Source organism: Onychomys torridus, chromosome 6 (assembly GCF_903995425.1).
Source record: "Onychomys torridus chromosome 6, mOncTor1.1, whole genome shotgun sequence".
Classification (NCBI taxonomy): domain Eukaryota; kingdom Metazoa; phylum Chordata; class Mammalia; order Rodentia; family Cricetidae; genus Onychomys; species Onychomys torridus.
In genome coordinates this window covers 120519929-120536150 of record NC_050448.1, presented here as the reverse complement: position 1 = coordinate 120536150, position 16222 = coordinate 120519929, and the positions used below count along the sequence as shown (strand labels likewise).

At 43.7% G+C, this 16222-nt stretch overlaps 1 protein-coding gene across 4 annotated transcripts in view; it reads right to left on the bottom strand.

Annotated features, from left to right (window-relative positions):
- Col24a1 (collagen type XXIV alpha 1 chain) overlaps nucleotides 1-16006 on the bottom strand; it is a 259667-nt gene extending 243661 nt beyond the window's left edge. For 2 of the 4 annotated variants that reach the window (XM_036190194.1, XM_036190198.1), the window contains exons 1-3: nucleotides 15904-16006; nucleotides 15346-15790; nucleotides 9447-9511 (exon numbers count right to left, since the gene is read on the bottom strand). In XM_036190194.1, the coding sequence (XP_036046087.1) occupies nucleotides 9447-9511; nucleotides 15346-15401 (121 nt within the window). In that variant the 5' untranslated portion in view covers nucleotides 15402-15790; nucleotides 15904-16006. The remainder of the gene's footprint in view (nucleotides 1-9446; nucleotides 9512-15345; nucleotides 15791-15903) is intronic. The other 2 variants (XM_036190196.1, XM_036190195.1) reach the window with 2 other exon arrangements.
- Nucleotides 16007-16222: the final 216 nt, after the last annotated feature.

The window sequence follows — 16222 nt, the reverse complement described above, 5'->3', positions numbered from 1 at the left end:
TTTCTATGACTTTTGGGCTCCACAAACCCACAACTCAAATCTATTTTAACTTCTTTCCAGCTCTTCATTTTCCCTGACTTTTTATGTTCCTGCTTCATTGTCTTTCTTCACAGAGGTGATATGGCTTGAGTTTTTCCTTTTTTTTAAAAAAATAAGCAGTCAGAATATCTAACTGTCTCATAGCAATATTTTTGTGTGCATTGGCCTTTTTTGGTACATTTGTGTGATATATTGTGCACCCCAATTAACTTATCTGGGGGTCAGAGAACAGAAAAGCCACTATATTAAACATAGAGGTTAGGCAGTGGTAGCACATGCCTTTAATCCTAGCATTTGGAGGCAGATATCCATCTGGATCTTTGTGAGTTCAAGGCCACACTGGAAACAGTCCGGCATGGTGACACACACCTTTAATTCCAGGACTTGAGATCTCAAGTCTTGCTTGGGAAAGACCCACGCCTTTAATCCCATGAGGTGATGGCAGGAAGCAGAAAGGTATATAAGGCATGAGGACTAAAAGCTAGTGGCTTTTTAGACTTTTAAGCTTTTAGGCTTTTAGCAGCAGTTCAGCTGAGATCCATTCAGATGAGGACTCAGAAGCTTTCAATCTGAAGATTCGTGGAAACAGGATCCAATGAGGAGTTGGTGAGGTGATGTTAGCTGTGGCTTTTTCTGCTTCTTCGGTCTTTCAAAATGCACCCCAATATTTGGCTCCTGGTTGGTTTTTTATTAATAAGACCATTTAAGATTCGTGTTACACATTTGTTTGCATTTTTATTTGGTGTCTTTCTACTTAGAGTTGCATCAAATCCTTTTACTGGCCTCTTATTTCCCAGCCAAGCATATCCAGCATAGAGATGCTATAAGAAGAGGACCGTGCCTTTTAGCTCTCCAAACTCCCTCAGTGTGACCAGCATCTTCTTTCTAAAATTATCCCTTTATGTTCCCCCTGTCTGTGAACCATGCTAACCCAGGAGGACATGCTCAGCCAGCTCTACCTATCTCATTCTCCTTCCTCTGGGCTCAATCTTATTTGTTCAAGCTTCAGAATGAATCCACAACCTTGGGAAGTAGATTTTTTTTATTTTCTGAGCTCTCCCTCATGTTGCCAATTATAGAATCTTCATTTCTGTCTTGTCCTTTTCCCGGGCAGCATCTACCCTGCTTAGATACCCCCTCCCCGCCCCCGCCCCAGCACTTCCTCTTGCTAGGGTTAAATATTCAGTTCTTCCTCTTGGAGGTTTTGTTTCTGCTCCCGCTTTCTTGGATGTTACTGTTGAGTTGTATTGTGCCATCTATGTGCCATCTCTGTTTTCCTTCATATTTTAGCCCTTGTAGATTTCACATCTCATTTTTTTCTCCCTAAATTGACAAGTTCCATATTTACTTGTTCTGTCTAGCCTGTTTCTGCTGTATGGCAAGCACAAGCAGAAATGGGAAGATAATGTATTAAAGTTTCGTTTTACTTAGTCTATGCCCAGAGCTTAGAGCAATGGTTCAGCAATAAAGAACACATGTCACTCTTGTGGAGGAAGCACCTAGGTGTGGTTCCCAGCAACCACACGGTGGCTTCCAACCATCAATAACTGCAGTTTCATGGAGCTGATGCCCTCTTCTGATCTCAGCATGTGTCTGGTACCTGGTGCAGAAACATACATGCAGGCAAAACACTTACATATGTAAAATAAAATAAGTCTAAAAGAAAATTGAAGCCTCTGCTCACTTCACAAATGGTGAGGCCAGGAAACAGAAACGATATAATGGAATCAAGGTCATACAACTAGTAAACAGCCGACCTGGAGTCATCGATCTGACCTCAAGATCATCCCATGGCCTGATGGCTGCCATGTTCTCCATACATCACTTTCACAGACCTCACTAAGTAACCATAGCAGGATTACTTCTCCCCCAATGAAACTGCATGGTGAGGAATACTCTCTAGTTAAACTGGCATCCATTCCTTGTGAAGTTGTTTCCTCTGAAATGAAACATTTCCTTCTGGAGGGACAAAGGGAGCTCTGAAGGATCACAGGCCTCCCAAGGCAGAGGAAGGGCCTTTTCACGCACACATACTAAGAAGGAAGAGACTCTTTGGTGGGGGACTGTTTCAAAGCTACACAAGGGACTCCAGGATGCAGCTGTTCTGAGTCATCACCCATGCTGGGGTGGGCTTGTTGGTGATGCACTGCCTGCATCCTCTACACGCCTGTATGTTACCATGGAAACGCCTTTGCTCATTAAGCTAGACTTTGGGTAGGGTTGTTTGTTTGTCTGTTATCATCTCCAAATATGAGGTGGATAGATATGAACTCCCCAGGCAGAGTTACACAGCATCCTGGTTTTAATCTGTCACAGACTAAGCACATTTTGGGGCAGAAGTGGACAGGAAAGAGATTAGGGAACTCAACAATAGAAGGCACATTTAAGAGAGATTGAGAAAAACAGTAGCAAAGAGAAGAAGACAGGAAAGTAAAGAAGTATATATAGAGAAAGAGGGAGGGAGAGACAGGTATATATATATATATATATATATATATATATATATATATATATATATAGAGAGAGAGAGAGAGAGAGAGAGAGAGAGGGAGAGAGACAGGTATATATATATATATATATATATATATATATATATATATATATATATATATATATATATATAGAAAAACCACAAAATCAAATCAGATCATTAATTCATATCAGTGAAGAAATCAGTTACCATTTGAAAAAAAAATAGGTTATGGACAAGGCACTCCAGTTGCCTCATTTCTTAAGGAACATGATGACATGCACTAAATTCTCCCTACGTGCCTAGCACTTCTCTGAGAACGTTTTCATAGTTCTCACAACCGTTTGAGCAGGACCTACTATCACTCCTGTCCTGCACTTAGGAGAAGTTGGAGTTAAATTCTATGCCCAAGGCCACTCAACACGGGAGTGTGGAGTCGTCCATTGGATACGATCTCAGAGTCGAGCCCTTACCCCAGTGACTTTCAGTAACATATCTTGCTTTACCTAAAAACAGAATAGACTGTACCCCCTCCTCTATCTGCCTCTTAAATGTAGAATAAATGGTGGTGTCACCAAGACAACAGCCATGCCCTATTTACTGTAAACAGCAGGCCCAGTGACGTCATTCAACAAACCATAGCTGCAGCGACCACATATTCTGACTCACAGGCCTCGCTTCTGGCTTTGCATCTCCAACTCTCTGCCGAATTTATCTAGGAGAAATTACATGTCCCCAAAGCAGTTCTAACTCAACATATTTCCCCAAACTTCATTTTTCATACTTTAGAGTCCCACAACCACATAGGCAGCCAACCTGATCTTTCTAGAGCATACCTGAGATTATGACACACCTCTGGTTCAAACCCTACAATGGCTTTGTGTGATGCACGAGATCTGAGTCATGGGTTCCTGTCTTACCGCTCACCTCACTTCCTTAGTCTATTCCAGGCAAACGCATCTTCTCTTGGTCCCCAAGCTTACTGGGCTCACTTGGAGCTCTCAGCTCTTGGGCCTAGTGGGCTTTCAGTTTCTGAACCTTCCATCCCTGGACTAAGTTTAATCAGCTACTTTTGCAATGATAAAAATTCATGGTGAATTTAATAGATTTCTGTAATTTTTGTGAGTTTTTCTAGTGTTTTGAAGCTGGATGTGGTCTTGGGGAATCTTTGAACTTGAACTTGGTGTCATAGCTAAAGAGGTTCTGGAAGCAATGCTCTCTCTCACACACACCTTCGTCCACGAACAGCCGCTTGCTTATACCACAGCATCCTCCACTCTGGCTGTTTTTACTTTGTAAACTTTTTCATCACCAAAGCTTGTCAGTTTTTAAAATCCCACTCAAAGTCCCACTGAGAGTATCTACCCACACTAGGGTTTACCCCCCAACAGGACTTAGCTCAAGTGTCACATTATTTTGTCTTGTTTTTGTTTTTATTTTAGAAGTGGGATCTTACTATTCTTTCTAGCCTAGCCTCAAATTCCCGGCCTTGAGAGATTCTCCTGACCCAGGCACCCAAGCCTGACAATCACTACATGTGCCATCCTGTTGGACTGCCCCTTCTCCAAAGCAGAAAAGGAAAAAATGAACACAGTTGAGGGATGGATGAAGGAGGGCTGGGCTGGGGGGGGGGGGACCAGTCTCAGATGATTGATAACACTAGGACTTATATCCCAGTCTCTGTAAATACAGTAATTATAATTTGTAATTGATTCATGGGGTGTACACTCCATGCCTTAAAAACCAGATGTGGTAGCACAAGAATCTACATTTGTTTTTCAGATGCAGACCTGTCAACATCCCATTCCAAGTCGGAGAAACAGGGCCATATATGATTATCCCTGAAAGCTTAGAAATGTTTTATATTTCTTAGCAATTGTAATTTAAGTGATTTTTTAAAAAGATGTTATCAAGTTTTAGAGCCTAACAAGTTGTAGAGTTAACTCTTACTATTAAAATCTAAGTGGATATATATTAGTTCTAACTACTTCTCAATATTTTAACTTTTCATACATCTTGGCCATCCACGTCTTACCAATATATTCTTTCTGATGCTGCACTTACACCAAATTTTTAAAAAATTGAAGTGATTTTCCCACATCCATTCCTACATTGTCAGCATTAATTGGGTTCATGGCAATTAATAATAATAAAATTTTAAAAGAATTCTTGAAGTTGAGAGATACATGGGTTGATGGGTCCTGGAAAGAGTTTGAAGAAGGTACAGGGTGGGTTGTTAGGATCAAAATGTATCACATGCATATATGACATTTAAAATAAATATATAAAAACAATCTTTAAAAGTTATCATTTAAAATAAAACTACCAGGATTGTAAGAAAGATTAAATAGTGCTCACCGTAACTTTTTTTCCTTGCCAATTTGTATAAAATGACCAGATTAACTACTCAATCTCCCTATATTACTTTTGTAAGGTTTGTTTCAGTCACTTCCAAACAGTGCCAAAATCGTGACTCAAATGTAAGCTTCCCGGCTCCAGGTCACTGAGTTAGAGAACTAAAGGAAATGATTTATGATCAGTTGCTTTTACTTTTACAAATCCCCGAGGATATGGGAAGAGAAGTGGGTCTAGACTGTGGTCTTCCGTTCTAGGAAAATGTATTGCACTGTCACCATCCAAACACCTTGCACGTGTTATCTCATTTCATTTGCCCTAAACCACTTACAAGGTGACTCTTATCTCCATTTATCTGCTAGTAATGAAGCTCATGGTATTTCAGGAATTCATCCAAGGTCACATAACTGCTTAGCAGTATAATCTGACATAGACCTGGGTTATGGTTCCAGAACACCTGGGTCTTAAAACACCTTTGGCACAGTGGATATGTTAAAAGCAACAATTGTTTCTCTAAAGTTTTATTAATGTAAGTAACACATTCATTCTGTATAAACTGATCAGTGCAAACTTGTTTATAAAGTGAGAAATGAAACTTTAAGATGCACATTAAAATTGTTGATGAAGTGCTCATCTTAGCTGTGTTAAAATTTAAGAAATAACTGAAATTGTAGAAAGTCACAGTTTTTTTTTTCATTCAATCTTCAAGATCTTTCTGAGGAAAAGAAGAAAGTATGGTTCAAGTCTGCAGAAGTGGGTGAGTAGAAGAGACAGCAGCAGGCGAATGACGTTAAGAGATTTTCTTTTTTCTTCATGCATAGAGGGGCTGAAAAAGTGAACTCCAAGGCTTGCAGAGGCAGACAACCACAGGCAATAGGTCAGCTCAGGGAAAAGTCCTGAAGGGCTCAGAAATGGGAGGGACTAGTTCACTGGATTCTTGGGATTTCAAATTGGGGTGTTGGGACAGTAGGGAGTAGCTAAGAATTTGTGTAAGAAACTCTGAGACCATAATAGGAAAGTAGAGATTGATGATTTTGAAATATGACCCCATCACAGGTGTGGAGGCACCATATTCAGAGTAAGGGAATCCCAAGAGATCTACATAACACACTAGGAAACAATCCCTTCGTCCCAGACTCTTTTTCACTGGACTTCAACAGTGGTAACCATCATGATTTTATTACACATGTAAAAGTGGGGGAAGGGTCCTCTCTAAAGACATTCCATGGGTCCAGATAACTGGGTTGTAACCAGGCAGTTGGCCAGGTCTGTCCTTCCACATCCTCACATGAAGCATCTCAGTTGTCAGGCCTACATGAAAATAATTCCCAAATGTTTTTTTACTGTCTTATTTTTAAGTGATAATAGAAACAACTGTAGATTCTCAAAGAATATCTAGAATATGAAAATCAGATCAAAACAAAGAAAACTTGAAAGAAAAAAAACAGCACAAGAAGAAAAGCTCAAAATATTATTCTTGCCTTTATCGAGGTTAGAACAGGATGCGCACCCAGGAAACACGAACAAGATGCGGCTTCTTATAAGGAAGAAGAAGAAGAAGAATCAGAGTGAGGAGGGGCAACATCCAGATAAACAGAAATGAAAATGTTTGGAAGAGTAACTCAGGAAAGGCTCTTACCTCACCCCAAACAAAGATGGAAAAGAGGATCTTAAAGTAAGAAAATAAATAATTCAATTGTGGAGATTCAAGCATGTAACAGAAACTGCAGAACTAAAGGAGTCCATTAAAAACACAGACATAATGAAGGGGAATTTCCAGAAAGTAAATGGCGCTTCCACACTGAAAAGGCCCACTGTGTACCCAAAAGGATGGAGAGACTCACATCGTGACACATTATTATAAACTTCAAAACATCAAGAATAAGTGAATATAAAGACCTCGAGAAGAGAAAGAACAGGTCATAAGTCAACTACCAAGAATTACGCTATCAATTTTAACAACAGCTCCCCAAGTCAAGAGACAGCAACCACGAAAGCCTTTCAATCTCAGAGAAGAAAAACCTTACAGAAAAAGGTTCTCTGCTCACCCACACTGACTCCCCTTCCCTGTGAGGGTTAGACAGACAGCTTCTCAGCAATGCTTCCCAAGCTGCCCCAGCATAGCGTGTGTGATGAGGATGCAGCTGCACCATGCACATCTCACACACAGGGAAGTGGACCAAAAGAAGTGAGTTCCAAGAGAATGGATCTAACACGGATGAGAGACACCAACAGCAGAGGCAGTGTGGAGAACTAAGCAGTCGACAGTTGAGCAAAACTGTAGCTTCTGGAAGGTTTCCTCCAGGAAAATAAGGCAAAGGCAAACTTTTAAAATGTTCAAGAATTATGGTATGTTTGGGGAGAAAATTTTTTCAAAGATATCTTAGAATTTCTTGTAGCATATGAATAAATAACTTACAATGTCATAGAATACACATAAAAGCAATGGGAATAAACAGTGAATAATCTTGAGGCACTGTTAACAAAAAATAGGTACATGGTCATAATAAGGTAAATTATGAGAGCCAAGAAGTTATGGATTTATATTTAGGTGATAGGAGGGGAAGAATTAGCATTATATAAAACATTAAATCTTCATTATCAATAATAGGAAGTCAATAAAATATTTAAGCATATTATTAAGAAAACAAAGATTAAGTCAAAAAGGTGTCAGAGAGTCTCAGAGTAGATAAAGGCAAAAGATTTGATTTCTCAGTGCAACTTACCTTTAAGCCATGTGCGGGAATTACTCAGATACTTGTTTTTAAGTTTTAAAATGTCTCACAAGTACAGTCATACTTCTCAGATTCTCACTGAGTCTCCAGCTCAAATTGAGATTTGACCTCATGAAGGTTGCAAGTCATGATTGTATTCACTATAATAATGTGATTTTTGTTATTCTTCCCTTTTTGTAAGATTTATTTGTCCCTGCATGTGCACGCCACATGCACGTGGGTGGCCCTTGGAGGCCAGAAAAGGGTCAAGTCCTCTGGAACTAGAAGAGTTCTGGCAGCTGTGAGCAGAAAGTGAGTGCTGGGAACAGAACTCGGGTCCCCTTGCAAGTTCAGGGAGCACTCTTAACCACTGAGCCAGTGGCTGCAGCCCCTACTGACTACCTCTTTGATTTGTTAGAGAGAAGAGCACCCCTTCCTTTACACACCTCCTTTTGGCAAACAAATACCTCATTTGTAATCTCTTTACTTTTCATTCTTTCAGATTGTTATCTGGTGCAAGGACTCGGCTCACCAGGGGCTCACTGAGTTTATCACCAAGTTGAAAAGCTGACTGTGTCAGAGTCTGGACAGCTGCATGGAGCAATACAAACGTGAGAGGGAAAACAACCTAGGGACCACACTGCTAAGGCCTTAAATCCAGCACACTTCCTGCATTTTCTCTTTGAAAAATTTTTTGAACCTCTGACAAAGCCACTTTTATTTTCACTTGGAAGCCAGAGATATTTTTGTATTTATACTTCAGTCATTGGATAGTAGGATATTTATTGGGAAACAGACACTTTAAAATGTTGTTTAATAAATGAATAAAGTAGGATATACAAAGTTTTCTGAGTGCAACAAGCTAGCAGACCAAACCAAAACACTATTCTCTAGACCACCACACAGGAATTAGATAATGTTCGGAGCCCACCAATATGCAAATTTTGCTTCTGAATGATGCAAATCCAAACGGAACATTTATTACATGCGTGTGTTGTTTCAAGAAGGGCAAAGGTTATTCAGTTACAGTCTGCCACCCCCAGGAACTCCCACTTGAAATGAAATCACCAGCAGAGCCTTTCCACTGTACAAAACTTCCCTTTTATAGAGACTTTGCTTAAAAAATGTAAGCAATTTCACAGATGGAAGAACTGAGTAATTTCTTAAAGGTCATATTTACCCCTCAAATTGATGTTTTTTGGTACCCTTGTGTCCTCCTGACCTGGCTATAATCTCCTATTATGGTCTAATGTTGAATTTCAGGTTATGATGACTTAGCAGGAATGTGCCTTGGCTGCTGCAAGCAAGCAGAAATATTGTTTGATTGTTCTGAGACAGGGTCACATGTAGCCCAGGCTGGTCACTCACTGACTTACTAGGTAGCCAAGGGTGACTGTCCCTCATGGCAAATCCTGACTGTCAGCTACATGGGATTTAGACTCTCCGTGGAAATAACTTTCTAACTATATCTGTCAGCAAGTTTCTAGACTGAGTAACTGAGGTAGGAAAATCCACCCTAAATGTGGGCCTCACCACTCCACCACTGGTCCTGGACTGAATAAAAAGGAGAATGAGAACTGAGCATGTGCACACAGATGTGATGGAGACCACCACCTCAAGCTCCTGCCTCTGTGCTTCCCTGGCCATGATGGACAGCATTTCACACTGTGAGTCCAATAAACACACCCTTCTGCAAGCAGCTTTGGACATGCAATTTTTCACAGTAATTAGAAAAATAACTCCCATACTTATCTGGAACTCCATATCTTTCTGTCTCTTTTTCCCACGTGCCAAGACTGCAGGTTTATGTTACCAAACCCAGCTCATACATATTCTTAAAGAACAAGTAATAAAATAATCCTCCTTACCTTGTCCCTGCCCGTGAACAGTAATCCACGCCACACATAGTACAATAAGACGAAGAAGCAGTTTCCTAATGGGGGAAGACACACCGGTAAGACATTGACAATGAGGAAGTCACACAGCTCCTAACTCAGGAGTCTGTAGTGCCGTCTGAGAACTGACATCTCTAAAGAGTTTCCTCATGCCGCTGATGCTGCTGAGTAGAGCACAATCAGAAGTCTCTGCTTTAGAACAAGTGATGTTCAAAAGCTGCTTCATACCATGTAGATGGCTTCTGACTGCATGCTAGAATCATTTCAGAATTGAATAGATCGCTAAGACTTGGTCACTTCTCTCTCCTCTCACAAAGATTCTGGTTTTAGGATGTCCACCTTACATAGGCGCATGCGTGGGTGTGTGCGTGCGTATGTGTGTATTAGAAGCCAGAGGTGGACACCCAGTGTTTTAGTCTTATTTATTCTCTCATTGCCTTTGAGTTCACCATTTTGGCTAGACTGACAGGCCAGTAAGCCTGTCAGTCCTTCTGTCTCGGCCTCCCAGCACTGAGATGGCTGCCGGACAATACTGCACCCAGCTCTTCCCTAAGTGGATGCCAGGGCTGAAACACTCCTCAGACCGAGTTACCTCCCTAGCCCCATATTTTCAATATTTACCAGGTGGGCCTGATGTGAAAAACAGGGTTGAGGACTATTGTGGAAGATTAATTTCTGTACTTGACAGAAGTCAGCATTCTCAGACATTTAATAAAACTGAGCAAGTCTAAAAGAACTCAATATTGTAGTCACTAAAGTTTAATAGAGATTCAAAAATGACAACTTGCAGTATCTGAGGATGTCTGATAGAGCATGGAAGGGACTGGGTTCAGCCTGCTAGCTTCACCTTTGGTTATTCAGTTTGACATCAGCCGCATTCAAACTATAACCAATCAGACTAGCCAGGTGAAGGCCTAAATTTAGTTGGAAAATAGACATCCAAAGATCATCATTAGAACATCTGAGGAACCAATTATTTTCCCAAGCCTTCCCTAGATTCAGCTTAAGGAGCTATTGGACATCCTCTTTGTCATAAAAGTCCAGGTTCCTTTGGGGGAACGCCCGCAATCTCTTTAGGGTACTCATGAGATCCTGAGGATTTATGAACGTGTCTTCGGGTGGGCTACCACCATGCATTCCTACAAAGATGACGTTTATAATAGCAAGGAAGACTTATGAACTTCCATGGATAGCAAACTTTTTGATGAGTTGGTGGCCTCCTAAACCAGCAGAGGGGTGTGAAGTAATGTGAGAAACATACATGTAACACACATCTAGCCTTTCAACAGCTTCTCTCACCCTTGGTTTTTATGCCAAAAACATCTTCATTCTAACAGCTTTATAGATTCTGTGTTTCACTAATGGCTAAGATCCAGAAATAGTAAAAAAAAAAAAAAAAAAAAAAATCTGTTTTTCTTAAAATAACTGAGAGAATATTTTCATCCCAGCAATGGGAAGAAAACTGGGTGATTCCAGGGGAAAAGCACGGCCAGTGATTTGCCCACAGTGACACCTCTCTGACTGTCAACCGAACCCAGGATGAAGGACTTACAACATATCTAATTCTAGGTGCTTGAGCAACTCCCAAATGCAGGCAAATAATGCTTAAAGATACCAGGCACTCAAAGAGCCTGGAGTCCAGTCAGTAAAAAGGAAGAAAAATGTACCCAGTCAGTGGCACTAAGGCAGTGGTTAAACTGGCCAATGCTAATGCTGAAGATTTTTAAATGAATGAATCCATCTTCAGCCAATAAGACTGACAGATGGTCCTTCATTCCTATTAAACTTCTGCCGGATTTGTATCTGCATGCTGATTCTAAGACCAAGGAAGCCGGTGTTCCTACCCTCCATTTGTCCAGCTAGGAAAGTCCAAAGGCCTTTCAGTCTCTTTTGTCTCTCTCTGCACCTCAAGTTCAGCTACTTCTTCCTAAAAGTGGTGCTCAGACTAGCTATTTCCCTCAAGCCTCCAGATACATGGATTGCCCCATGTCACATCTGAACACTTTGATGGGCTGTGTACAGAAGAGCCTATCCTCTTTCTGCTTTGGGCTCTGCCTAGGTTTCCTTTAGTTGAACCTTTCTTCTGCTTAGAATCATTCGACCTCTCCCTTCACCCCCCCTCCCTCCCTCCGCCTCTCTTTCCCCTTGTTGTCACATCCCCGCCCCCCACCTCTTCAGGATTTTCAGATCCTTCCTGAATATACACTCTTCTCATTCCTGTTTCCTTGGCTCTCTATTGAACCCTGCACACTGTTAGGAGAGCAATTGTGTCTCTTTTTAATCATTCCATTTCTACCACCTGGGCCCAGGGTGGACTCCCCACAGTTGATGTTCAGTAAGTATTTGTTGAAGGAATGAATAATGAATAAATGACAAGTAAATGAACGGCAGAATAATGTCAAGCTTTTGTAGAATAAAAATGAAATGGTTCTTATTCCATCTCTCACCACCCAGGGCTATAAATTCTAATTTCAGATCTAGATGCAAGACACAGCTCACAAAGAAGCTAGCATTGCTCTTCTAGGTCCTTCAATAAAACTGTTCTGCCTGGTACACTCAGGTGCGGCAGGTCCAAGCCCCTCCTCCCTGCACCAAGACTGCCCAAAGTGTCCCACCATAGGCACTAGGCTCCAAAATGCCGGCTCATGCACTAGGGATGGGTCTCATTCCCACTGCCTGGGGCCCCCTAAACAGTTCAAGCTAAACAACTGTCTTGCTTATCCAGAGGGTCTAGTCCAGTCCCATGGGGGCTCCTCAGCTATTGGTCCACAGTTCGTGTGTCTCCACTAGTTTGGCTAGTTGTCTCTGTACTTTTTCCAATCATGGTCTCGGTAGGCTCTGCTGACTCCCCATGGGAGACCTTGCCTTGGAGGAGGTGGGAATGGGGGTGGGTGGGTAGGGGGGAGGGCTGGGGGGTTGGAGGAGGGAGGACAGGGGAATCTGTGGTTGGTATGTAAAATGAATAGAAAAATCTCTTAATAAAAAAAGAGAAAGAAAAATAAATAAAATTGTTCTGCGACTTTACAGCGTACCAAACAGAATGTCTAAACAACACCCAGAATAGCTTTCCACACATTGTACTTCCTCTTCCTAAGATATCCACTTATTTTAAACATTTATTTGAACACTCTAATAGCTAAGCAACTTAGAAAAGTGTTTCATATCAGCTAGGAAGAACATTACAAACCTTTTAATTACCATAAAAACCATCTCAGGAGACTTTCTGATAACTGAGTTTTGTTTGTTGGTTTGTCTGTTGTCTTTTGAGACAGAATCTCTCCTATGCCAGCTGGCTTGGATACTGTGTAGCGAAAGTGACCTGGAATCTTGATCCTCCTGCCTCTTCCTCCTGACTACTAGGAAGTACAGGCTTGTGCCCCAACATCCACAGTAGGGGGATATGAGCCCTAGACTTCATGCTTGCTAGATATGCAGTTCGACAACTGAGCTACACTCCTAGCCCCGACATATAAGGTTGATGCATCCAACACCTTTCAGGTTTTAGGTTTATTGCCTTAATTCCACAAAGTCACATGAAGAAATCTATTTTTAAGAGCAACCCTGGGAAAGTAAATGTCTGTATGGATCCACATTTATAATTATCAATATTTTGGGATGACTAACTGGCACTGCCAGAACATCACCATGACAAGATGGTAGTAAGTGGTAATCTCAGGCATCTCAGTAGAGTCTCTAAAGTCTACTTCAGTGGCCTGACAGAATGATCATCAGCCCCTCCCCCTTTCCCAAGTGCTGATAACATGTTTTCAAATTAAAGAACTCTAAATTTTTCCACTTTTTTTTTTTTTTTTTTTTGAGAAACAAGTTCTCCATGTGGTTCTACCTTTGTGCCATTGCTTTGCAGGTGTGTGGTTGGAGCTGTAAGGGCCTGCAATCTGGTTAACACGAGTTACCCTTAATTGTCTGAGGCTCATCCCCACTGGCTCCTGTAATGGAACAAGTTTGGCATCACAAGATCTGTGGGCAGGTAGGGTCCTGGTCACTGGCTTGACGGAAGACCATCAACTTCATCCAGGACTGCCACCCACTCCAGCACCTCTCCAAAGTGTTCACTGCCCCTGCCCACCCAATCCATAGGTATCATTTTCATCAGAAGTTCCACCAGTGTGTGTGTAATCCTATTTCATTTCCCTGCCCTGCCACTGCCCCCCACCCAGCCTCCTTTGCCTGCCAATCATCTGGACCCCAATACAAGCTCCAAGCTTCCAAAGAATGTAAGCAGGGTCCATCCTGGGACCCTCTAGAAGGGCCTTGGACAGCATGAAAGACAGGGGCCAGCAGCAGATCCCTGTGAAACCCCCATGAAGTATTAATCAGCTACTTGGGCTGGGTGCAGTGGCTCAGGGAAAATCTTAGAGGTGGGAATTGGCAAGAAGAGAGGACCCTGGGGTCTAAGCGGAACTTGGGGGCCTTCCAAAATGCTTGAACCTGCAGGGGATCATCCCCCCACCCCCAGCACACCTGCAGAAATCATCCTGAAAGACACACTCATTTCTATAAGATTTGATACATCCGAGCCCCATCCTGCCTGGCTTTCTTGGAAAACCCATCATTCAGTGGGACGCTTATCAAGAAGAGCCAGATCAAAGGCCTGGATCTAAGCAAACCCCTCTGGGTAGGCCACAGGGGGTGCTTCTAGCATCTGGGGACTACTGGGCTCCCCAGCATGGTGAGGCACACAGTCACTATTGTGTCCTAAAAGTATATACTGGCTTTATCATGTCTCCTAGAAAAGGGGGTGTGCCTGGGGATGCAAACTGCTCTGTAGCAGGGAACATTCACACAGGAGGTCAGAGGTCAGAGGTCAGAGCACTGGAGACCCTGCACAGGACTAAAACGCACATGTGCGCACAAACACTGCCACAAGGCAGGCTTTCTCCAAACTCCCGCCTCCACCAGAGCTCAGCTGACTTGGACAGCTTGGGCTCTGCCCTCCTACCACCTACAACTCAGCAGCTTTCCTCACTGTATCTTAGGGGGCCAGATGAAAATTTGTGTAACCTACCGGCCTCTAATAGGGGCACCCAGACAGGCAGAGAGTCATCATTCTCATGTTTTGTCCCCAGTGTAGGAATAGAGGCGGTTATGAAATTCAAAGAGAAGGTGGGCCAGCCCAAGCTCTACCAGGGAAGGTAGGTTTGCTTTCACATCCCTACCCTTTTCCTCCCTCCCAACTCTACCCGGGCTGCAAGCATCACTTGCCCACTGATAGACCATATGTCAGGGCTCAGCCTCAACTCCAGATGCTAGAGTTATGTCTGTTTGCCTTCTTAAAAAAAAAAAAAAAAAAAGTGGTTGTCCCAGACCCTGAGCAGGAAGAACCCTGCTTTCTAGGCTCTGTAGTCATCCCACCTGGCAACCTAGTTCCAAACCTGTGCTTGCAGAATCCAGAGGATTGCCTGAGTCCTAGCATTCGCCCAGGCTGGGCGCCCTGAGACAGCTGGAGTGGGACTTCAGCCAGGGCTGAAACAGGAGAAGGGGAGGAGGGTGCGAGGGTACTTGGAGTGGGAGCCCAGGCGAGTGTCAGAGCGCTCTGGAACTGCCTGGGGCAGTGGCCGAGGGGACGTTGGCACTCAAGCCAACAAGCCTTTCCTTCCTAGCCACAGATTGGCTTTAGCATAAACTGAGACTGGCTGGCAGAAGCTTGCTTCCTTTCAAACACGGTATTTTACAAGTTGAGAAGTCAAGAGGAGGTTGCCACCGCAGCTCTCGCCTGCTCCCAGCGCCACAAAGTATCAAGGAGCAGGACCACAGATCTCCAACTCCGTGGTGGATAGAGGGCGTGGAGAGATGGGGTTGGTCTAAAGCCCCTTCCTTCCCCCACCCCTCCGGCGGCGGGTGGGCTACTTACGTTTTTGTGGCGGGGGAGACCTTTCCATGCCTTGTCCTGTAGGCTCCTAAATGCATTTGTATGCATTTGTCCCTGCAGCAAAGCACTAAGGGAAAACAGAAGCCAGCTCCGAACTGCTAAAGGTGCAGGTACTGTCCATGAAAAGGGGGGAAAGTCACATGAGAACCATGCTCCAACCCGCAAAATAGGGGTGGGGGTGGGGTGGGGTAGTAGGATGTAGCGGTGTAGGGGTAGGAAGCAGCACCCAGGGGGAAGAGAGCTAGGATGCTCCGTGCCCAGCTGTAGCTGGGGGCGCGCTCCCCTGGGGGAACCAGAGGTGAGCTAGACTTCACCCTGAGGCAGCGGGGTAGCAGCGACAGCGGAGCTGGGTTGGGAGCGCAGCCCCGGAGTTCACTTGCGGTTCAAAGGAGACTCGGTGACTCCAGTGGAGCGCTCTGCTTTGGGCCTGGGAGGAGAAAGGCGGGGTAGAGGGTGGGGGTGGGAAGAAGGAGATGAAGGGAGGAAGTCCCCGGGAGCAGCCTGCGCCCAAACATTTGTCAAACAAGCACACACACACACTTGGGAAATCAAGCTGGTACGAGGGGACCGGTGGCAACAGCAGGCACGCTGAGTTGACTGCCCGCTGCTTGGCCGGGAAGAGGAGACGAGTAAACCCGGCTGGTGTTAGATTTCACCGCGCACTGACTTGCAATGACATCACTAAACACGGAGCACACCTCCCCCTCTGCCCCCGCAACCTTCCCCCACCCCAGCGCAGGCCGGCTGCCCTGGTCCGCCAACCCAACAGGGTCAGGCTGGGCCAACTGCACCCTGGGCACTCTAGTGGCCTCCTGGCCACCTCCAAGATGAGCGCACTTCCTAGTTGTGGGTGACTTAG